The following is a 24,328-nucleotide window of genomic DNA, read 5'->3' as shown; positions in this document are numbered from 1 at the left end:
ATTTGCAAACACAAAGTGCCTACTACCTGCAGTAACAGCTTGGTGTGTACAGTACCAACTCAGTAGTACCCACTGCAACTCTAAGATAGAGGCACGAAGCTTACTTCTACCTTAGAATGGAGGAAACTGAACCACAGAAAGGGTCAGTAACAAGGTCTCATGGGCTGTGACAGTGGAAATAACCCATGGGGGGGTCTGTCTTCCAGATCTGAACTTCTGACTAGTTTGTTCCACTTGACCCTTGTTCACACTTCCATGTGTCCCTGCCTGCTCACAGCCAATACCCCTCCAGCCACAGCACCAAGATGTTCGATTTTGGTTGGTCATCATCCTCGCACACGACTGTTTCCACCCTAGCTGCACAGTAGAATCATTTTTTTTTTTTTTTTTAAATGATGATGTACTGGTTTCACCCCGAGATGTGCTTATTTAATCAGCCTGTCAAGCTATGATTTGGGGATTGTGCTAGTTTGGGAAGAGCACAAATCAGCTGAGTTATCTCTTGAGAACACTTCCCTTGAGGTTTAGGTTCAGTATGGAAGTTTGTTGAAGGGCAACACATTTCCAAGCCCTAGGCGCAAAGCAGGAGAGACCTGCTTTGAGAGAACTTTCATTTTGCTTGGGGAAAAGAACGTTAATAAGACAGGCTTGTGTGGTGTCTGACAGGTTAGGGGATATTATATTGCTGGGGTCTTCTTTTCAGGGCTGCTCTGTGTGTGTGTGTTGGCGGGGAGGGCACAATAGTGGCTCTGTTTGGGAAGCAAGTAGGTGCGTAACTCAGGACTCACCTGAATAAGATGTGGGATGGCGTCACACGATGAGCTCCTGCCCCAGCTAGCTCAACTCAGGGGCTTCACGGAAAAATCCAAGGAGTGTTCTTGGCCTGGAACAGCAGAGCTGCCCGTCTCTCTGGCCCCGCGGAGCTGCCCAGGGGCAGAGACAGGCTGCGGACTACCCCGTGGTTTACACTAGACGTCCATGATACTGTCCACCTGGTAGGCCAGGGTCATGGCACATTGAGAAACCAGCCAGTGGGGTGAAGGCCCCTGTTGTGTCACCATCAGTGCATAGATGAGACAGCTGATGTTGGTGGGAAGCTGGAATGAGTGGAGGTGAGCTGTGTGGAAGGGGCTGTGGAGAAAGGGAAGACAGAGAATCGGGCCGAGTCTCCCCGACACGCCATGGAGTGCAGACCCAGATCTGTGTGTTTGCAGCTGCATGGAGAAAACTACAACTTCACCAACAGACTAGACTTTTAAGCAACCAACTTTATTGTTTAAATATTTACAAATAATCTGTTGGAAAAAGTTTAATTTCTTACAAAATTCTGCATTCAGTATTCCCAGACCACCTTACTGTTTGCATTTATATGTCAGGTTTTTCCCCATAAATAGTTCTCTCAAAGTTCTGAATTATTTGCTGAATTGTATGTTAAAGCCTCTTTTAAAGGGTTTTTCACCCCCTCAACTTAGCTTTTCTGAATGTGAAGTCTAGATGAAGTTTTCGCCACACTGATTTTAGGACTGCTGTCTCCTCAGTGTGAGAACCTTAACGTTGATTATGAAATCAGAGATCACTGAAGTGTCATCCTTATTCATGACACTGAGTGTGTTTTGTACAGTCTGAATCCACACAGGTACCACAAGTGTGGCTCTATGAATAAAGGATTTCTCATGATTTTGCACTGAATCACTTCTCCTGGATGAATGACTTGGTATTCCTTAAGAGCCTTCATCCTCTTACTTCCTGTTGTAATGGTTATTCATTCCTTCACTGAGTTTTCTCGTGCACATCAAGACTGTGCTTGGCTGAATGTTTGTTCGCAGTGATTAGACCTAGGGGCTCTCCCAAATGGAGTTTGCCCATGTTGTTTAACCATGAATTATAAATGAAAGCATTTTCACATTGATGGCAGACCTGGATCCTCCCTGATGCAAGTCCCCTAGTGTGTTTAAAGTTTAGAGCTGTTGTTATTATTGACAGTATGAGTTCTCTCATGTCATCTATGGTCAGACCACTGACTGAAGGTTTTGCCACATAAATATCACACATAATGGACTCTCTTCCATATAAATTTGCATATGTCAAGTTGAATAAGGATAACCGAAGGATCTTCCCCATTGATTACAGCGTTTTCTTCGATGTGAGTCCTCTGGTGTGTTTAAATGTTAAAGCTACGGTTGAAGTCTTGTCCACGTTTGTTACATTTATAATACCATGTCATCTGAGGTCAGAATACTTACTGAAGGCATTCATAATTTTCTCTCCATTGTGGGTTCCCTCATGTCGTCTAAGGGCAGAACACTGGCTGAAGGATTTGCCACAAAGATGACACTCATATGGTTTCTCTCCAGTGTGAGTTCTCTCGTGTCGTCTAAGAGCAGAACATTTACTGAACGCTTTCCCACAGAGTTGACATTCATACGGCTGCTCTCCAGTGTGTGTTCTCTCATGCTGTCTGAGGTTAGAGGACTGACTAAAGGCTTTCCCACAGAGATGACATTCATATGGTTTCTCTCCGGTGTGAGTTAGATTGTGTTTTCTAAGGTCAGAGCTTTGAATAAAGGCATTCCCACAGATATGGCATTCATACGGTTTCTCTCCAGTGTGAGTCATCTCGTGTCTTCTAAGGCTAGAGCAATTACTGAAGGCTTTCCCGCACAGATGGCACTCACACGATTTACCTCTAGTGTGGATCTGCTTATGTTGATTAAGGTATGATTGGTCACTAAGGGATTTTTTACACTGTTTGTTGATACAGGGTGTCTTTTCCGTGTGAGTTAACAAATGTTGACTCAGTGTGGAGCTATGAGTGAAATCTGCTCCCAAATCATTACATTCGAAGTGATCCTCTGGAGTGTGAGATACTTGCTTTTGGGAAGGAGATAAAAGGCTATTAACGGTTTGTCCACATACATACATTCTTTTCTCTACACGCGAATCTAAAACAAAGCATTCAGTGAGAGTCTCCATTTAAAATCCTTCCGATATGACCTGCATATGCCTGATGTGTTACTCCCTGCACACACAAAGGCTTTCTCTTTATAGCTTCCCAGCTGCAGAGGTTATAGGCTAATTTTGAAGACTGCAATATGTTTCAAAGACTAGGCATATGAGCAATGTTTATGCAGTTGCCCCTTTTTTTTAAGATCTGAGGTTATGGTTTTGAGCTCAGGTTAATCTCTGCACTAAATTCAAACCACCCATAACTTTTTGCTCAGAAATAGCTTAATCCCAACTTAATGTAAATCAGGCTATTGTGCTCAATTACTAACATTCCATTGCCAGGTCTTTAATTTGGATGACCAGGGTTAACACTCAGGAAACTTACCAGTGGGATGATTGTAGATGTGTCTTTCCTGCTGATATGCTGTGTGGCTAACATTTCTTTAAGGGCACTTTCCCTGCCTAAAATAATTGAAAAAAAAAAAAATTAGAATGCCATTAGGGGAATGAAAATGTTGAAAAGCTCCAAGACCTTTATGAGTACGTTTCAAAAATTGGTACTTCAATAGGGAATACTCTAGGAAACAGAAACACATTATAGGGCATTGACAATTAGTAAAGATTTTCAGGACTGAAATATGAAAATATTAAAATGGAGATGAGATGTTGGGTAGAGAGAGGGAAAAGCTTCAAAGGGGAGGATGAGAACAAGAGTTATTATGTGAAAGTTTAACTTTCCCTAAAGCCCAAAAAAGATAATGGCAGGAGTACACATGAATGTGACTGAAATATGTAAGGAATAATAACATCTAAAGAATTCTGCCCCAATGTCGTTCACCTACGTTTTAGAGAACCTCACTCACGTAACGAAATCTTCAGTTGATGTTTCTAAGTACATACTCACTCACTGACTAGGCATCTCCTCATACCGAAGCACAGGCTGCTGCTGCATACCTGGACTGTGGCTTTGGAAAAATCCTCTTCCTTCAATCCACAGCTCTTCACCTCGGTCCAGCTGGAAAATCACATCTGATTTGCAATGCTGATACCCTGTTCATGGAAAAAAGGTGGATTTTGAGTTCTGTGCTAATAAAAGGGCATTATCATCAAGTTCAGGACACGCTACTGAGGAAGAACAAGGAGACCACTGAAGTTCAGCCCAGGCAACAACACCATGAGCAGAGGAAACACTGAAGTACAGATCATGTGACCAAAATAGTGAAGACCTCTGGATGCTGATGTCCATGGCCAAGTTCGAAGACAGAACACAGAATCCTCAGTCTTTTAAAAAATGGAGAAATTAAATGTCTCCACAGTCGGTTGAATATTATCTTCAAACAGACGCCAGTAAACATGAGTTCCACAAGAATAATCAAGGTTTTGCTATTTTCTCTAGTCTGCTGTCAAGCCTCAGCATAGTGACTAGAGCAGAATATTTAGAAAATATTTACTCAATTTATTTATGCATTCAAAAACATTCATTGAGTTCCTGGGTCTGTTCTGAGTGTTAGAGACTGAGTAGCAAGAAAGACATTAAATTGTGGTCAAGACTACATTTTAGTGGGGTGACAAACTAGATGTAAGTAATATATTAAACAACTTTCTCTCATGTAGTTATAAGGTCTATGAAAGAATCAGGACAGGGAGTGGAGTGAGTATGCAGAAGCTGTTCTAGATACTTATTGACTGAATCAATGAATACCTACCTACCTGCATACATACATAAATGTTGACAGACTCACCCACGGAGACCAGATGACTGATGTTCTCCAGCATCACATCTCTGAACAGCTTTCTCTGGGATGTGTCCAGCAGGGCCCACTCTTCCTGGGTGAAGCTGATTGCTACATCTTCAAATGTCACTGATTCCTAAACATGGATATTGTGGTTCAGACAGAGCAGCCCCTACTAATGTCCAGAGCAGGAGGGTTGATGTGGCAGCACTGAGGAAAGGGGCGGAGAAGCTGGGTGTACAGAAAGATCAAACGGAGTTTGGGGTTCCCATCAGTTCATTCTCAGTGCTGAGCTGGCAACTGCTTTTCAATATATCACAGAGATATACACAGTCTGAATTAATAAAACTTTATTATAAAGGAATATCACACGAAGTGTGGTGTAATAAAAAAAAACCTGGAAATCTTCCCAAAAAACTGGTAATTGTGAGTTCAGACATGTGATTAAAAGCTGCATTTGAAAATTCATGAAACTCTTCCTGATTAATTTCCAATAACTTATTGACACATCCAAGGCAAACGATAACTATGATTTGCCACCTTTTTTTTTTTTTTTTTTTTTTGCGGTACGCGGGCCTCTCACTGCTGTGGCACAGGCTCCGTATGCGCAGGCCCAGCGGTCATGGCCCATGGGCCCAGCGGCACGTGGGACCCTCCCGGACCGGGGCACGAACCCGCGTCCCCCGCATTGGCAGGCGGACTCTCAACCACTGTGCCACCAGGGAAGCCCTGATTTGCCACTTTTAAACCATAACTGTAGTTGTATCATTCCCCTAAATGAACTTCAGACTCATCTATTAAATGGTTTAATAACCTGTTATGAGTATTGAAAGATCCAATGAACTAATGAAGTTCTCCCTATCTAAGTAAACATGTATTAAATACAAGCCTTAGTCTATTACTTATTAAAATGTCCGAGAACCTTGAAACCGTCTCCAGCATTATTCAGAAATGAACAAGTTTCATACAGGACTTGGTATCAACAGGCGTGGTCTCGCTGAACTCTACAGAACTTGGGCGTTCATAAGAAGGTATGAGGTCAGATGGTCCAGCAGCACAAGCCGGGGGGACTCTGGGGTGGCTGTGCTGAAGGACAGACCCAGCCTGACCCGTCCCTCTGGTGGGAGGACCCCCACTCTCAATGTTTTCTGGGACCTCAAACACCAGTCCTTACTGTCGCCTTTCTTTAGCTTGTCTCTCTACTGAAGGATAACAGAAGCCTCTTGACTCGTTTTGGTCTATCTAGTTCTTTAAAACTTTCCACAGGGTCTTAAATTTTACTCTATTCCTCCTCAATATGGAGCCACAATTAAGGAAATAATACTCCCTATACATTAATTCCAGTTACCAAAAATGAAAAAAAGGGTTAATCTTCTTTTTAAGAAGTTCCTAAAAGAGCAAATATATTCTATCAAAACTTTAAAACTGGAAAAAAATAAATGAATGATCCCTCATGCCTCCTTTGGCCTCAGCTTCTCTCGTGCTCCCTTCACAGCTCACAGTCCGCACCCAGGACCTGTGAAGACAGGACTGACTGAACCCACCTGATGAGACCTCGGCCTCCCCATTGGACTGTAATGTTCTCCTCCTCCCTCCTCTCTATTCACCACAACCTTAGACCACGATAGCCACTAACGTGATTAACGAGTGAATTATTCCCCAATGAGACCATGGACAGATTAGAGAAAGAAAACTTCTCTCACCTCTTCTGTAAATACACAAGCTTAGCAGAGGCTGGAATAAAAGAGTGTGATGTTAGGAAGGATACTAGTTATTAAGGAGTTCTTGACCCATGACAACCATCCCAGAGTCCTGGGGAAATTTCATTGGAGCTCAGATCCCTGAATGTTTCTTGACTGCACTTAGAACATCCATGCAAGTAAGAGAAACCTGCCCATCTGCTGTCAGCAGCAGTGTGTGCAATTCCAGCAGAAAGGGGCACTGCTTACTCACCAATGGCTGCATTGTCAGTAACTCAGCTGCGAGCAGTCTTTCTCTGGGTTTTCACTCACAGACAGTCCAAGCACTAAGCAGGCAGAGCTGCGGATGGAGAAGAAGCCGTGAGACTCCAGTCCTGTGCACACCTTCATGAAGCCCCAAACCTTCACCTGGGTGTGACGCCCAGTCTAACCGACAAACATGCAGTGCACACCCTACTGGAAACACACAGAGGCCTCTACTCCTCTCCCAGGCTCAAAAGTAAGAAGACTTTAACTGTGGTTGTTAATTTAAAAAGTAGAAATACAAATAACTTACAGACAAGAACATGGAAAGTATTGAGCTTCATATGTTAATTAGCCTGTGGTACCCAGAGTTATTCAGTTCTCTCCCTGACTCCAAACCAGTGACCCCTGACCCACGCTGCATGTAGATTTTGGTTCCCACCTGCAGGTAAACACTGGGAATTCTCAGATTTCATTATTCTGACTTAACACACTGGCAGGGGTTCCCCAGCATTCATGGCAGTGCTCCCTTAAGTCTGTTGGATCTGACCCCCACGGACCTGGAAGTCAATCAACTAAAAGTCTGTTTTATGAGGGAGTTAACTTAAGGACTTATTCCACTTGGAGGAACCGCGGCACCCACCCTTCCGGTCTCGTCCTTAACATCCGCTGCTCCAGAAGGAAGCAGGGGTACACGAGTCATAGTGTTCCGGTCGTGGACTGTCTTGAGCCCTCTGTGTCAAGGATGGCTGGGCTAACTCCAGCTGATTATCTTAGTAAAGGGGTAGCTGAAATCCTTGAAATCATGTTCTGCATTAATCTTCATTAGCTGCAATATCCCTGCATTTCATTATACACAAACACACGTATGTGTACATGCATATGTATATATACGTGCACACAAATGTGTGCAAGAGACACACAGAGAAAGCATTTATAAAGTGTAAATTCTCCCCTGAAATACCAATAACTAAATATATTTCATGGGAAAATGATGATAATGCATCATAAACAAAAGTAGGATTAACTCACCCATTTGTACCTGAGGTCCAGAAAAAGAAAAACAAAAAAGTTTGTATCAAACATGACTTAGTGCTTGGATATTTACGTATATTCACTCATTTAGGCCTTAAAATAAACCTGGCGATTTTAGTTTGTTTACCAATATAACAAATGACATACACAGAAGAGGTCCAAAAAGTTAATCATATAACAAAGTCACAGCTAGAAATGACGCATCTATAATTTTAATTTTGTTCTGCCTGTCTCCTATGCTCATATTCCTTATGCAATACACATCATATCCAGGTTTTACCTGGAATACTTGCTCTGACATTAATCAGGAGCCCCAACCTGTAACTACAACCCCTCTGCCTTCTGATACCCCAAACTCAGGTCCTCTGCCACATGGGGACCCCCAATGTACTTGTTTCACTTCTCAAACATCAAGCTACATCTCTCTACATTTTTCCTGCTCAGTTTAATCCACACTTGCTCATTTCAACAGGCACTTACCAAGACCAGAACATTTTCTATGTCCCTTGGACTATTAACCGGATTTCCCCATCAAAATCCCAATAGCAGGTGACTCCTTGTACCTGCCTTTTCCATGACTGCATCCAACACACACTACTAGTAAGTCGACCCCTGTCTAAACACAGAATCACCTACTCCTAGTTGTTTTCAAATATATCTGGCAACTCTACTATGTTTGGCAAAGTAAAACAGAAATATTTCAAGTATTTGCTCCATAAATATTTCAAATTGTCACCATGCCTTTTGAATCTACATACTCTTCACATTTCAAAAGATGAGGTTATTTCCTACTACACATATTGTATTAGTTTGCTAAGGCTGCTGTAACAAAGTATCACAGACTGGGTAGCTTAAGCAAATTTATTTTCTCACAATTCTGGAGGCTCTAAGTCCGAAATCAAAGTGAAGCCAGGGCTGGTCTCTTCCGAGGCCGCCCTTCTTAGCTTCCAGATGGCTGTCTTCTTCCTGTGTCTTCCCACTGGACATGTCTGTGCCATAATCTCCTCTTCTTGCAAAGACACCAGCCAAATTGGATTAGGGCCCATCCTAAGAACCTCATTTTAACTTAATCACCGCTTTTAAGACCTAATCTCCAAATACCATCACACTCTGAGGTCTGAGGATGGCTTCAATATTTGACTTTTGGGGGCACACAATTCAGTTCATAACACAGACGGATTACATGATGTGACAAAGTAACTCCGTTCACCATCATGATAGCTACAGATATTCCTACATTCCTACCCCTGGGTTACTCCTTTTCTCCCTTCAAATTGACGGGTCATGCTGCCTCTAGTTTAGCGTCTCCAGCTGAACTCCTTTCTCTCCTGTTTTCTTGTTCTCCTTTACTGGACACCTGTCCATCAGTCCCCTCATCAGTTAAGCTCATTATGTCTCTTTTTACTTGAAGCAAAAATCTCCTCTGAACCTATTTTTTCTCAAGTCCCTGCCCATCTATCCTCCCTTCGCCATCAAGCTGGAAGTACAGCCGTCAGCCCCTCATGTCCTCCTCTCCCTTGACTTGCAAAGACCCTCAATGATTATCTCACGCATACATATTGTTAATATCACCAAGTATCTCCCCACAGACAGAGTCTTCCTTGAAAACAAAAGTTGAAACTTGACCGCCTTTCCAGAACTTTTTCCTAGCCGAAACTGAAACCTCATTCTCCTGTCTTCGATCTACTCTGTTATCAGTCCTCTGCAAAGAATTCCTCGGTCCTACTGGAGTGTCTCAAGACTTAATGGGAGCTCCTGTTCTCCTCTCACACATTTATTCAATTGCTCTCATTTCTTCTACTGCTATCTCTGTTAAAAATGACCAGCTTCTTGTCTGGATTCCACTTCTGTGCTATCATCTCTCCTTGGAAACTTACATACACCTAAAACGAAATATTTCTCAGGACAACACCTCTGCCCCTCCAAATACAAAAAGCACTCCTCCTCTAGTCTTCAGTCTTAGTTAACGGCTCCACCAGACATCCTGGCATTGATGTGTGCATGACCTGGCTGAGCCCACACACATACTGCTGTTATCTCTACACTGGGGACTGTTATCAACCTTCATTTCCACCCAATACACACACACAAACTTCCCACCCATACACAATTTATGTCAGCATCAGTTTAAATCTCAACTAGCAGGAGACTTTCACTAAACTCCAAGTTAAACCTTTCCCTTCCCCTCTGCCCTAACTTACACCGAACTCTACCACTCCTTGAGGCCATTCACCTAATTAGTCATTAGATATTTATTTATGCTCTGCCCTCCCAGTGGTCTAAATCTACCTATACATGGTAAGATTAGGCAAGTTCACCTCTGACCATTACATATGAATTATAAATACAGAGAAACTCTATGTCCACAGTAAGGAAACTTGCCCCCAAGTGGCTGCACTCATGTGATCCATCATTTCCTGATTATAAACTCTTCTGAAATAACGGAGTCTGTCTTTCCTGACAAAAATTCTCTCTACTACTTACCCAAACCCATGGAAAAACCAAAGAAGCCAACTCTTTATTGAGGATGCGGTCACCACCCACCCAAAGGAACTCAGAGTTTCTTTCTCTCTCTAGATAAACAGCTTCTCATGGCAAGCCCCCTTTGTAAACAGCTGATAATCTCATCAATCATGTAAATCGAAAGACACACCCTGATTAATTTGCACGCCAAGTCAATGTAGATCTAATCAAGGCATGCCTTTTTTTTTTTTTTTTTTTTTTGCGACACGGGCCCCTCACCGCTGTGGCCTCTCCCGTTGCGGAGCACAGGCTCCAGACGCGCAGGCTCAGCAGCCATGGATCACGGGCCCAGCTGCTCCGCGGCATGTGGGATCTTCCCGGACCGGGGCACGAACCCGTGTCCCCTGCATCGGCATGCGGACTCTCAACCACTGCGCCACCAGGGAAGCCCAAGGCATGCCTTTTTTAATCAAATATTGTCTCACTAATTAAGTAAATCACATATATGGAATTAAGGAAAACAGATGATATCCTTTCATTCTTTTTCTAAAAATGCTTTATTTTTTTAGAGTTGTTTTAGGTTCCAAGCAAACTGAGCAGAAAGTACAGACAACAAAGTCTATGGATAACTCTTATGGAAGATCTAAGAAGCCCTCTACCCAAACATGTCATCAATATTGATCACATATTAGGTAACAGGAGTATTCTTATAATCTTGCCATTTATTCATTTGCCATTATTATTTTTTCTTTTCTTCTGGCCACGGCACGTGCGGCTTGTGGGATCTCAGTTCCCCGACCAGGGACCAAACTTGGGCCCTTGGCAGTGACAGTGCAGAGTCCTAACCACTGGACCGCCAGGGAATTCCCTCATTTGCCATTATTATTGTCACTTTTCCTTTCATGAAACCGACCTGGAAAGATTCATGTGACTTAACGAAAACTATGCAGCATATAATTGGTTGAACTACATTTCACGCTCACGTGTATCTGGCTCAAAAGTCTGTTCCCTGACCACAGTTTAATGTGAGTTATGTCCTCTCATGGTTCAGTGTGCAGGTGAGGGCGGTGAGGATAGGCCTGAGTTACACGGGGGCGTCGCTTCCACCACCTGGCGGGCGAGTGTGGCCTGGAATTAAAAGTGACCGCACAGCGTAGCAGCGCCTCCTGCAGAAGAGCCCCGGCATCCTCCCTCCCCTGGCCTGAGGTGTGGACTTCCAGGAGCTGCAGGACTTGGAATCTGGCATTCTGAGGCCAACAGAGAGGATGTTAGAAGCAGAGAGGAAGTCTTCAGTGCTGGGAGGAATATTTTAGTTCCAGTTATAGCAGGGAATCCATCCTTTCTAGCTGAGACAATACTTTGGTTGTTGAGCCCACTCTCATACTGAGCTTCTGAAGATGCTGGGCTACTGCCTGCAGGAATCCACCTGACGAGAAGGAGTTCACCAGTTTTAGGCTGTGGAGTCAATCAACTTCAGAGACAGCCATCATGAGCCCCTAGTCAGGCACGAGGGGAATGTCCACCAACTGCAGGAAACACAGAGCCTGCAGCTTGGGCAGGTTCATCATCTCCCTGCCTTGGAAGGTAAGGAGAGGGTCCAGGACGAGGTTGTGTTAGAAAGGCAGTGGAGAGAAGTCCCTGTCCTTGAAGATCCGTGACTCTGAAATTTCACAGTTGTGTAGTTCCACACTCGTGAGGATTGGGCAAGTTTGGTGATCGGGAATTTCCTCAAGTATAGAACATGCAACTAGACTTCAGCTTGGTGAGGGTACCTCTTCCCAGCTTCCTTAATTAAAGCTGGAATGATTTCAGAAGGCTTTATGCTTCAGATCATGTAGAGCCCCACACTCAGTGACTGGAACCCTGCTCTCACATGTCTCTAGAAGAGATGCCTGACAACCGGGGCCTCTCCCTGCAACACCCAAGCATTCCGATGATCAAAGGACAAAAATCAACTGCGTTCAACCTGAATCAGGGAGTGGAATGACAGATATTCAGGGCCCCTGGACAATATCAAAGCTCACTGAGCCGTCATATATACCTGCTCCAAGGAGCCCAGCATGGGTTTTGTGTAAGAACTGCCATGCCCGGTTTACAGCAGAGACCCTCAAGCATTTTCCCAAATAGAGGCCATACGTACCTTGTAAGGTGTCAGGTACACATCTCCATAGTGCAGAATGTTCAACTAGCATCTTCCAAAGCTTACAAACTCTGCAGAGAGAGAAAACTGACATTGATCTCGGAAACTGACGCGAGCCCATGGTTTCCCCTCCGAGGCCCCTGCTGTCCTCCTCCGTGACCACAAGGCCAGAGAGTGGTTGGAAGCCCTGCTCCAGTTGTGCCCTAAGCTCTTATCCCAGTGTTTCCGTTTTAGTGCACTTGGACTGGGTCCTATGTTCTACACCCCTCAAACACCTGCCTCTACCCCAAGCTTTGAGGTACCTGATCTTCACAATAGTGAGGACACCCCTCCCCCAGACATTGGTCCATACCTGGAAATTTGAATCTTCTCTGTAACACACAGGAAGGAGAATGTCTTCAGCATCACAGAGACAAGTAGTGCCAGGGTGGTTCTCGAGCTTTGCTCTCTGCCCGTTGTATGCATGCACTCTGATGAGGAACTGGAACCTTCTAGGGTGAGTTGAGGGGACTGAGGATCTAGAGGGTTATTTAAATGTCTGTGGGTGGGTGGGTGGCGTGATAGCTGGATTCTGGGCACTGTTTCTTCTTATTTTCCTCTGTGAGTCACCCAGCAGGGAGGAGAGTACTTTCAATCAGATCTGAAAGGAAAACCCCAGATTAATGCAAGGATCTGATAACTGGGGAAAGGTAGTCAATATCTAGGACAGTTCACAATCTCCAGAAGATACTCCATAAATACGGTTTACCTACTGAGTTATCGAGAGCATATGGGAGAATCCAAGGACAAGGAAGGAAAACCTAGGAAGACTAATAAGGCACTGTCCATGGGATTACGTTAGGTTTTGACTTCAGGGCAGATTTAAATTGAAACATAAAATATTTCTTTTTACCTTGAGGATTTTTCTTCTAAGGACATACAGGGACATCCAGGGAACCACGATGCACATGAAACAGAACAGCCCTGTGAGTGGGAAGGAATGTACCTAGGTATCACTGTGCTTTGCCCACACTTCCAAATAGAAGGCATCAAAGAAGGTCATGAGTGGATGAGAACTGTAAATAAAAGCAGCCCCTCACTATAAAAATACAAATACCAGGTCCCACAAACTTTCCAAATGTCCTGTGTTAAAGTCACTTCTTTGAGCCAGGAGGAGTTCCTGCTATTCTCTCCAAACTATTACCATGAACTGATGTGGCTTAAGGAGAACTCAACTCAATGAAAATAACTTGGAAAAAATAACCAAAGCAGTAACTATTAAAAGACTAAAGCATAAGAGAGGTTGGGGTAAAAAAAAATTGAATATTAATATTCAAGGAACCCTATGCCTTGGAGCAAAACATTATTTAAAAATTATCCAGGGGCTTCCCTGGTGGTGCAGTGGTTAAGAATCCACCTGCCAGGGCTTCCCTGGTGGCGCAGTGGCTGGGAGTCCGCCTGCCGATGCAGGGGACACGGGTTCGTGCCCCGGTCCGGGAAGATCCCACATGCCACGGAGCGGCTGGGCCCGTGAGCCATGGCCGCTGAGCCTGCACGTCCGGAGCCTGTGCTCCACAACGGGAGAGGCCACAGCGGTGAGAGGCCCGCGTAACGCAAAAAAAAAAAAAAAGAGAGAGAAAGAATCCACCTGCCAATGCAGGGGACACGGGTTCGAGCCCTGGTCGGGGAAGATCCCACATGCCGCGGGGCAACTAAGCCCGTGCACCACAATTACTGAGCCTGCGCTCTAGAGCCCGCAAGCCACAACTACTGAGCCTACGAGCCACAAATGCTGAAGCCCACACGCCTAGAGCCCGTGTCCGCAACGAGAGAAGCCACTGCGATGAGAAGCCCGTGCACCACAACTACTGAGCCTGCGCTCTAGAGCCCACAAGCCACAACTACTGAGCCCACGAGCCACAACTACTGAAGCCTGCACGCCTAGAGCCCGTGCTCCGCAACAAGAGAAGCCACTGCAATGAGAAGCCGGCGCACCGCATCGAAGAGTAGCCCGTGCTCGCCACAACTAGAGAAAGCCTGCACGCAGCAACGAAGGCCCAATGCAGCCAAAAATAAATTAATTAATTAAAAAAAAACTATCCAATAAGTTTAGTAATGGAGAGACTACAAACTATTAAAAACCTTAACAGAACTTCAAAGCGTAATTACAAAAATGAAAGAGATTATAAGACAACAGAAGAAAGAAAAATGACTTGACAGAGCTCCAAAACTGCCAAAGTAAAATAAATTAAGATTAATAATTTAAGAGAAAAGACCACAGTGGGAGATAAGAGAAAGGAAAATGACAATGCTAAAAAGTCATTAATTTACATGGATGACAGGCTTTAAAATCAGCAAAAGAAAAAAGAATTAAGTAAGTAAGGATTAAGTAAGAACTACTGAAAGGCTTAGAGAGAAACTGAAAGATGTGAAAGACATGTTAACCTATAAAATCCATGCTAATGGTAAAGATAACAAAGGAAATGATATGACAAAAATAATGTTATGATTTAATTCAATAAAGAAGTATTAAAACATACAAAAAAAGGAATACATAGAACAATACAGTATAACAGAGACAGAATGCAGAATGATGGTTGACAGGAGACGGGGAAGCAGGGAACAGGAAGCTATTTATTGTTTAATGGATTTAGTTTCAGTTTTGCAAAATGAAAAGAGTTCTAGATATGGATGGTGGTGATAGTTTGGACAACAGTATGAATAAACATAATACCACCTAACACCACTGAACTGTACACGTAAAATGGTTAAGATGGTAAATGCTATGTATATTTTATCATAATTTAAAAAAAACTGAAAAAAAAATTAGGCTGGAATGGTCTCTGAGTGTTCTGCCAGAGACAGAATTTATTCCTTAAATTTCTCTATTGTTCCAATACAGGAATGAACCTCAAATTAATCAACCATTTGCTCACTGCTTGATTTTAAGTTGGCTTCTCCTGCCTCTTAGTGATGTCAACATGAATGAATACTTGGCATTCTTAATTAATAATGAGTTTATTACTTTGAGGGAGATTGGCAGAAGATGCATTCTAGTTGTGGGCTCATGTGTATTTTAAAAGTGAACAGATATTGCCTGGTTGCTAACCCCCAAATGTAGCACACTTTTGTTCTATCTGCAACGTATGAGAATCCAGTTTTCTTTCATCATATGAAGTAGGATTTTTCACTTTGTTAATGTTACCAGTCAGAGAAGATTAAGCAAGGCATGTTTACATAACTGTATCATTGTTTCAATACTTTGCCCTCCCACTGTCATATAGACAGCTATTCCCCTGTGTCCATATCTATATGTCTGTGCACCTTCGTATGTTTACAGAGGTACATCCATTTCTTTGAGCACTTCTGGGCGATGAGTGTTCATATGTTATGCCTGTTTTGGAGGAGTTTTTACAGCAAGTTAATATGAATTTCCTGCTTTCTGTAGTTACACCAAATTTCATGGCATTTTTTTTTTTTCATGGCATTTTTAAGAAGAGTCTCTGGCTCAACTTTATCTTCTTGTCCACAGAGTGCCACATGTTACTGCATCTTCCCTTAAACCATCCTTCTACCATGGAGGATCTCACGGAGTTCTTCATAAAGTCTATTCCAGGTAGAATGGGATCTAGCTCTGGCTCTGAATGGATGTTTTTGAGTGTCTATAGTTTATAAGTACTCATATGATTAAAAATCTTTCCCATCCTCTGATTTGTTCATAATTATTGCCCCCTTTTTCATCTGGTGTTTTATTCCCAGGCTTCCTGCCAGCCAGAGGAAGGGAGATGACACCTTCCAGCAGCCCCAGGCAGAGATACTGGAACAGAGGTGCACAGATACTGAAGGACCCAGGAAGAGCAGATGGCAGACAGGCAGCCAGAACTCAGGGCTGAGAGTGCTGGGCCTTAACGTTCCTCGTAGGGAAGCAGGGATCCCTGCCTTCCAGGGAGACCCCCACTCCTGCCAGACGTCCAGGGGATGGGATGGGGCGGCAGGGAGGCCCTGGACCTGGGCTCCTCTCTTCCTGGAAAGTCTCACCTGCAGATGATCTCCTAGGGGCCCTTGCTTTCACCTATGCCCCACTTCCGGTGTTTCTTTTTCTCTTTTGCTGCTTGTCCTTCACCTTCAGAGAACACGTTTCAAGGAGCAGACCTAGGACTCTGATTCGAACCACCCCAAGTCCTACTGGGTATCTGATCACTCATTCACTGAGGTCTGTAGTCTATTCTCCCATCTCCTTCAGTTTCTTCTTATTATTGCTCTTGTCATAAAGACCATTATCATTATTGATGTTAATCACCGTGATTGTACTTATTACAACAATTATGATTTATCACTCTTGTTAAAAAACACTGAATCAGCTTTCTCTATCCACGCAGGGTATCGAGTTTACTGAAGCGGACTACAGAGGGTTCCACAAAATACAAACACACAGATGCTTTCAAGTCATTCCCAATGCCCTTTCCAGAAACGAGTGTCCACAAATTTCCCAAGTTTGTCTCAGGAGGCCTGGAGTGGCCACTTTGACAGGAGAGACTAGACGACGACATTCTGGCCTGCCTGAGCCTCTAGAAAACATTCTAAGTCATCTTGGGGACCAGCAACCATTTGAGCCTGCCTGCAAGGCCTGGGGAGGGAGTCCATGGCTGGCCAGGCTCAATGAACAACTTCCTAAGACCCCTCGGAAGCCCTGGAACAGGTGCAAGAGAACACGCGTGGAAAGCTAAAGAGGAGGTCCTTGCTGCCTGGAGGCTGTGCGGTATTTTGTGAGTGTGCCCAGAACCAGGCAACTGCTCACGCTGCGCTACAGTCCTGTAAGCACAGGAGGGCAGGGAGGGACCATCCAGTTGTCCACCTACTGTCCCAGGCTCAGAGGCAAGATCCCAAAGTAACGATACATACCTCTAGGCTGTAGGGTGGGGCAGTGGCAGAAGGTGCAGCGAGAGGGGGCTGAGAAAGTGCTCTAGTCTTATTGTTCAGAGTAGGTGGAGCTTTGGAGGGCTAGTGGGCAGGGCATGGTCCCTGAGTCTGGCCTTCTTCCCAGGAGGCCAGATTCCCTGGAAGACACATACACACATACTTTAATGAACGTGTGTGAACATGCGTGTACATCCAAAATGTAGAGACTTTTTATCCCCACTTATTCCAACGTAGAGACTTCAGTACCTCCAGTGCACGCATCAAATTTGACTTTGTAATTAGCCACAGAGAAAGTTTTAGCTAAATGCAAAAGAGAATAGATCAAATAGGCCACATATGCTTACCACAGTAAAATGAAAATGAAAATAAACAATAATCAGGTAGTACAAACAAAACTAACAATCTGAAAGACAATGACAGTTTAAACAACAGGGTTACAATACAATCGAATGACCATTGCCAATTCGAGTCATCATCACCATGAAGAATGAACACATCAACTCCATAGAATAGGGCCACAGTTGTTACCTGGAAAAAGTGTTTAACTTTAAATACACTTAATAGAAGCAGAGAGGGCTTGTTCAACTTTATAAACCAAGAGAAAGTAAAAGGAAACAAGAGTGAGTTGACATTTCAAATTGTTACAAATTAAGAAGATAAAGTTAAAAGAAACAAAAGCTTAAATAAAATATTAAAGACGAAAACGGAGAAACAGATTATTTGACAGAAATCAATGAAAGTTCTGACGGTCAAATCAAGGAATTAATAAAGACACGCGGAAAGCTTCTTTCCCAGCCAACATCAGCCTTGAGATCCTCCCTCGGTGTGGAGGGTGTGCCTCTCATACCCGCTCCCTACGCCTCAGCCACACACAGGAAGGGACTCACTAAGTGGCAAACACCGTCCCCTGCGGCCAGTGAAACCACAGGGACTCAGAAGCGTTAAACAGGAGACGGGCAGACGGGTTTTTCTGCCCATTTCCTCAGAACGCCCTCCCATCCTACGGAAGCCCACGCACTCCGTGCCAGCAGTGACTGTGAGCGCCCCCACGGTCTCCTCCGTACCTGCTGAGCACAGGGTCACCTCGGGTGAGGACGGGAAGACGTTCCCCTTCCTCTTGTTCCCGAGCTTCTCAGTCTCCCTCCCATCCCCGGCTCCTTGGCCCTCGACAGCATTCTTGCTCTTTCTTCCGGCTCCCTTCAGAATCAAGTGCCCTCTTCTCCCGCCTCACTGGAGAGAGACTTTTTTTTTTTGTTTTTTTTGTTTTTTTGCTGTACGCGGGCCTCTTACTGCTGTGGCCTCTCCCGTTGCAGAGCACAGGCTCCGGAAGCGCAGGCTCAGTGGCCATGGCTCACGGGCCCAGCCGCTCCGCGGCACGTGGGATCTTCCCAGACCAGGGCACGAACCCGTGTCCCCTGCATCGGCAGGCGGACTCTCAACCACTGCGCCACCAGGGAAGCCCCTGGAGAGAGACTTTTGATCTTCGCTTAGTTTGTGAAGTCCGGGCCCTCCCTTGTCGAGTGGCCTCGTGACCCCCTGCTGGGTTGGAGCAGGCAAGGGGGTCAGCAGGAAAGGCCGGCGGAGAGGAACCAGGTCTGTCCTCACGGGAATGACACGGCCTGGATGAGACTGTGCAGGGTTTGCCCTCTCACCCCTGCCTGCCTCTAAAAATCACATTTCCTATCCCTCAGCAAGAGCCACTTCCTTTCACGATTTTAATCACAATAATCTCAAGTATTTGACTCCTCTTTTCCAGAAGAACATCATATTAAAACCATCAAAAAATGACACGGGGCTTCCCTGGTGGCGCAGCGGTTGAGAGTCTGCCTGCCAATGCAGGGGACACGGGTTCAAGCCCTGGTCCGGGAAGATCCCACATGCCACGGAGCAACTAAGCCCGTGAGCCACAGCTACTGAGCCTGCACTCTAGAGCCGGCGAGCCACAACTACTGAAGCCCGCACATTCTAGGGCCCATGTGCCGCAACTACTGAGCCCGTGTGCCACAACTACTGAAGCCCGTGTGCCTAGAGCCCGTGCTCTGCAACGAGAAACCACCGCAATGAGAAGCCTGCGCGTGGCAACGAAGAGCAGCCCCCGCTCGCCGCAACTAGAGAAAGCCCACGTGCAGCAATGAAGACCCAACGCAGCCAAAAATAAAATATAAAAAGAAATTTATGATCTTAAGAAGACCTAATTGGTAGCACTGGAAAACATGAAAGGAGGTCAGCAATGGAAACAGCTCAGCGATTTATTCACCAGGAACAGAAGGGCTCTCTTCCAACTACTTCTGAGGACAATCCAGCTCACCCTTGATCACTTTCAGAGACACGACAAAGGGAATATATACTTGGCTGGAAACTTCAGTTCACAGCCCACTAAGTTAAAAGCTCATAAAAGGGGATAAAGATGTTGAATATCAGACTAAGTGGTTAATTTGGTTTTGACTGTTGACATAGAAAATTACCGATATCCTTAGTAAGAACACACTGAAATAGTGTAAAATTACTTGCTAAGCACTGAAGAATATTTTCAACATGTGATGAAGACTGGAAAACCACTGAGACCTCATCATCGGAATCTGACACAATACCTGTAAACGGGACTGTAAGCTGGAAATTTAAAAACACAACTAATGAATCCGGGATCTACCTTTCTCTTGCCCCCGCCGCTACTGGTGCTCGTAACTCCCTCCCCGTCTCTGCCCTCTTCCATCTCTGCTGATCCTCTTTTGGTCTATTTTCATTTATTCCCCTGCTGCCCAGGTCATTCTCCTTCACTCTTAGCGGGTCTTTTCAAGCCCATGAGACCCACTCCCCCAACCTCAATTCACCCCTGCTTTTACTATCTCACTCTGTCTCCCTGGTTCTCCCTTGATCTCGCTCCTTTCTCGTCATCCCCCTGCCGCACCTCTGCAGTCGCAGGAATTGAATGCAGCAGCCCCTGCACAGCAAGAGCACGCTTTCCAGGGCGGCCCCGGGAATGTAAACACACCCTGCAGGCACGGCCGGGTGGGATGGGATTCGAGACCGCGGGGTGTCACGGGGCGGGGACGGGTGAACGCCCCCAGCGCTGGACTCAGGGGCCTCTCTGAAGAGGTGACTGTGACGGGAACGCCTGGAGAGCGGCAGGGCTGGGCCCCAGAATGGAGCCAGGATGGGGACGCAGATTCAGGAGAGGACAGGGGGCTGCAGGACGCAGGGTCGGGAGGAGGCGGGACGGCCCGACGCCGCCCTCGAAGGCCGGAGAATACACACCGAGAGGGACCTGACAAGGCGCGGGGTGGGGAGCGGAGACGGTGAAAAGAACCGGGGCAGAAAGGTTGGGCGAGGACCAGCCGCGCAGCGATTTTACCGGAACAGATTCAGGTCCGGCCCCGGCAGCAGAGCTCCCCCCGACTAGGCGGGGCTCCCCGCGGGCGGGGACGGTAGCGGTCGAGGGGCCCGGGACTCCGGGTGTGGAGGACGCGGCGCTGAGGGCATCCACGAGAGAGTTTGAACGAGAAATAGTGAAACACACGCCAGGTAACGGGCCTTCGGGCCAGAAGAGCTGCTTCCGGCTCGGCCGGAAATTGCGAGATCGGGGGTCGGGGCCAGGGAGGAGGGGCTTGCGTGGGGCCGTGACCTGCGCCCTCCGCCCCGCCCCCAGGGAGTTTCCGGTCAGTGATCAGTGGGTACAGACGCTCACGAAAGCTGACTCTCCGCGTGGGCGGGAGGGCGTCCCGCGTCTGGCGAGGGGCGGTGCGCACGCCTTCCTTCAAGTTAGATGTTGACGGTGCTTCAAGGTAAAAGCTTAGAGTTGGGAGGCCACTTGTGCTGAATGCGGAGACCTTTCCTTCTCAAAAAATAGAAAATGATTTAAGTCAAAAATCCCTTTTGGGAGCGTGTCCTGTGAGTCCTGTGATACCTTTGAGACGTGAATGACATCCTACACATTGCTTAAGTCGTTATTGTCTTAATATATTGTAATTTCAGAGTTTTCTTTATTACCGCAGTTACCTGAAAGTATTTTTTATTTATTGTTTTGAAAGTATTTTTAATTTGAAAAATGAGATATTTTATTTTAAATATTTATTTATTTATTGTTATTTTTGGCTGCGTTGGGTCTTAGTTGCAGCATGCGGGACCATTCATTGCGGCGTGGGCTCTCTAGTTGAGGCACGCGAGCTCAGTAGTTGTGGCATCCCCTGCATTGGAAGACAGAGTCTTTACCACTGTGCCACCAGGGAAGTCCCTTAATTTTCTATTTCTGAATGCTTTGTGTCAAGTATGGATAATGAGGCTTGTAAAAAGTGTGCTTTTTAGGAGATATGTGGATTTTGCTTTTAACTAGTGAAAAATCAATTTTTATTACTCCCAGATACCTTTGACTGGAATATCTGTTCTCTCATGTGAACATCAGAAAGCATAGTAAAACTGTATTTTCAAATTTCAGTTGCCTCATTTATACCCTTAATATTTTTAATGTGAAATATGTGAGTTAAAATCTCTTCTATTTTCTTTGAAAATTCTGAAGTTCACGCTGGAGGGAATTTGGCAAGACTGAATTCCAGCTATTCATGCTGCAGCAATTTCTCAAAAGATTATTTCCATAGAAAAACCCATCTGGTTCTCCTGTGACTAATACAAGTTTCTTCAACTTTTAAGTTTGTTTGTTTTTAATATTAGATATATGGACTCAAGTGGATTTAACTTCTAGAAGCTAACATTCTCTTAGGCAGGGGAACAGTGAACACCTTGGGGCTCATATGGGGGAAGAGGTGGGAAGCCCCGCCCATTGGTCCTCCAGCTCTCCAGGGTTGCGATCATGTAACCTGAGCTCAGCTCACTCCTGTCAAATCTGTGGGAACTGGACACAGATTAAGGAGCTAGGACTGTATAGGATTTGGGGTCAAGGAATCCAGGTATCTGAGTAACTTCTGCCCACAGCCTTAGTCAGTAGACCAGATAAATGTGCTCATTCCTGAGTAGTGTTCCCCAAAACCTATAAATGTCCTATTTTTGTCCCTCTCCTCTCCACTCCACTTGGCTCTCTCATCAGATTTGCTTTTCTGCACAGGAGGGCGGGGAGACCTGAGGGAACCTTAAAACATGAAGGTCCTCTTTCTGTTCGCTGTTCTCTTCTGTTTGGTCCAGATGAACTCAGGTAAATATCTCCTGGTTAAGGTAGGAAGCTGCTCCCAGCCAGGAGGGATGAGCTGGGAGAGCCTAGGGAAGGCAGTACAGGAATTTCATTGATTTGTGTGTCCGTGGAGGGGGGATTGGATGTGTATCTGTGTGTTGTTGGTGGGTGCAGGTGGACCCCTTTGGGGCTCAGCTCTGGACCATTTTGATCTTCCCTATAAAGAGGTTTTTAAAAGCTAAGTATGAGTTTTCAGGGTCATAACCCAAGTCAAAGGGTCATCTTTGTTCCGATACAAATAGAAAGCATTCATCACAGTCTGAGAAAAGTTTGCGGAAAGAAATGACAGTCATACAGATGTCAGAGCTGGAAGGGAATGAATGCTCTTCTATGGAAACCCCACACTTTACAGAGAGAGGAAACCACGCTCCCAAGAAACGCCACTGTCCTGCGGTGCAATTGACAATCACAGTCATAGCAGTTATTCAGCCTGACACTAGCATTCCTCCAGCTTTCACAGAGAGCCGATTTTACAGAGGAAAACTGAGCCATAGCCAGGGAAATGAGTTGTTCAAGGAGAAATCATTAGTTACCGGTAGAAGGAAAGCCAATCCAGGTCTCCAGATCCCTAGTCTGTGCTTCTTTGATCTTCATTAGATGCGCAGCCCATCTCTTCACTCGGCTGTCCTCCCCAAAAAGCCATGACAGAGCTGAGATGACATGGCTTCAGAGAGTACACCCCATTTGGAGCTGAGATATCGCGCAAGGTTGTTTTTTAAATCATGTAAGACCAACACGGTGGGTGTTTTGGTTTTCTGAGTCACGATAGATTGGCATTTGCAGACCTGACATGAGACCTTTCTTTCAACCATCTCATTCCCAAATAGAAAATGCTTTCTTTTTTAAAATTGAGATATAATCAACATATGATATTACATTAGTTTCAGGTGTACAACATAATGATTCAATATTTGTAGATATTGCAAAATAATTACCATAAGAAGTCTAGCCAACAGCCATCACCACATGTAGCTCCATTTTTTTTTTCTTGTGACAAATAGAAAATGCTTTCCTTATGGGAACGTTGGGTAGTTGTGCTTGACCTACAAGTCCACAAGTTATGGTGAGGAGAGCTCGGTTTTCTTTTCTTTTTTCACTGTAGGCTGTAAAGCTGAAAATTAGGCCACAAGCTGAGAATCAGAACGATTTCCTATTTCCCTAGAGACCAAGACCCACCCATCCAATCATTCGACTCTGTTCTCCAAAACTCTCTCTGCTTCTCCCTGTTGCATTAGCTCACATCCATCACCAGGAAGCTTGAGAAGCCTGATACAGTACAATAACATATAAAAATATATGTATTATATATATCTTCCTGACAAAATTTTGAGATATGGATTATTGTCCCTGTTTTAAAGCTAAGAAACTGAAGCCCAGTTAAACTGGAACCTGTCCAGACACTTCATTTTTTTAAGCGTATAATAACCGTGTGGAGCTGGCCTGTGGGCTGGGGTCATGCTTTATTCTTTTGCTATATGAACTAAACATCAGCTCTAATTTAGTGTATCAATAGGGGACATTCCACCTGCAATTAGAAATGTTATCTGTCTTATGCAACATGGAACCTGCAGACTTTTTTTCTGCTATTCTGGTGAGAAAAAAGCTGAAATCTGCTCCGATCCCTGGAATAGGTGCTGCATACCACATACAGAGGAAGAAAAAAATAAATAAAATAAACCAGAGATGGATGGTGGATCTAGCACCTAAAATGTAAGCTTCCAGAAGGCAGATGGGATCTTGAGGTATCCTAAGGTCTTAGAAGAATGTGTGGCTTGTAGTAGGTGCTCAATAAATATTTGTTGAATGACTCCAGCACCAGTGGTGAAGGTCTTATAAAAGATTTTCCCTAAAAGCTTACCTACTTTGTCTTTTTCTGTTTTTTTTTTTTTAAAGAGTCTCAGAGGGGCTTCCCTGGTGGTGCAGTGGTTGAGAGTCCGCCTGCCGATATAGGGGACACGGGTTCGTGCCCCGGTCTGGGAGGATCCCACTT

At 45.0% G+C, this 24,328-nt stretch overlaps 2 protein-coding genes across 8 annotated transcripts; one reads left to right on the top strand and one right to left on the bottom strand.

The window, feature by feature from the left end:
* Nucleotides 1-1,248: 1,248 nt before the first annotated feature.
* On the bottom strand, nucleotides 1,249-20,727 carry LOC111173351 (zinc finger protein 705A-like). 7 transcript variants are annotated; one of them, XM_089903572.1, is made up of 10 exons: nucleotides 20,512-20,727; nucleotides 17,142-17,296; nucleotides 13,153-13,223; nucleotides 12,613-12,900; nucleotides 12,261-12,331; nucleotides 6,633-6,719; nucleotides 4,689-4,815; nucleotides 3,901-3,996; nucleotides 3,332-3,408; nucleotides 1,249-2,871 (listed from the first exon to the last, which is right to left on the bottom strand). In XM_089903572.1, the coding sequence occupies exons 6-10, from the start codon at nucleotides 6,642-6,644 to the stop codon at nucleotides 2,221-2,223; spliced, it is 963 nt and encodes a 320-aa protein (XP_089759698.1). In that variant the 5' UTR covers nucleotides 6,645-6,719; nucleotides 12,261-12,331; nucleotides 12,613-12,900; nucleotides 13,153-13,223; nucleotides 17,142-17,296; nucleotides 20,512-20,727; the 3' UTR covers nucleotides 1,249-2,220. The 7 variants fall into 7 exon arrangements, with proteins under 7 accessions (XP_089759698.1, XP_089759700.1, XP_089759696.1 ...); XM_089903574.1 differs by lacking the exon at nucleotides 17,142-17,296; XM_089903570.1 differs by lacking the exon at nucleotides 20,512-20,727 and having other exon boundaries at nucleotides 17,142-20,403.
* Nucleotides 20,182-24,327, top strand: SPAG11B (sperm associated antigen 11B). The gene is given in 2 exon segments (XM_089903578.1): nucleotides 20,182-22,302; nucleotides 23,852-24,327. Coding segments are annotated over 2 exon segments (249 nt in total). The 5' UTR covers nucleotides 20,182-22,247; the 3' UTR covers nucleotides 24,046-24,327.
* Nucleotide 24,328: the final 1 nt, after the last annotated feature.

This window comes from Delphinapterus leucas, chromosome 21 (genome assembly GCF_059928025.1).
Source record: "Delphinapterus leucas isolate spDelLeu-1000000601 "Yukka" chromosome 21, BTC_Dleu_Yukka2, whole genome shotgun sequence".
Lineage (NCBI taxonomy): Eukaryota > Metazoa > Chordata > Mammalia > Artiodactyla > Monodontidae > Delphinapterus > Delphinapterus leucas.
This window is presented reverse-complemented; position numbering and strand designations above follow the sequence as displayed.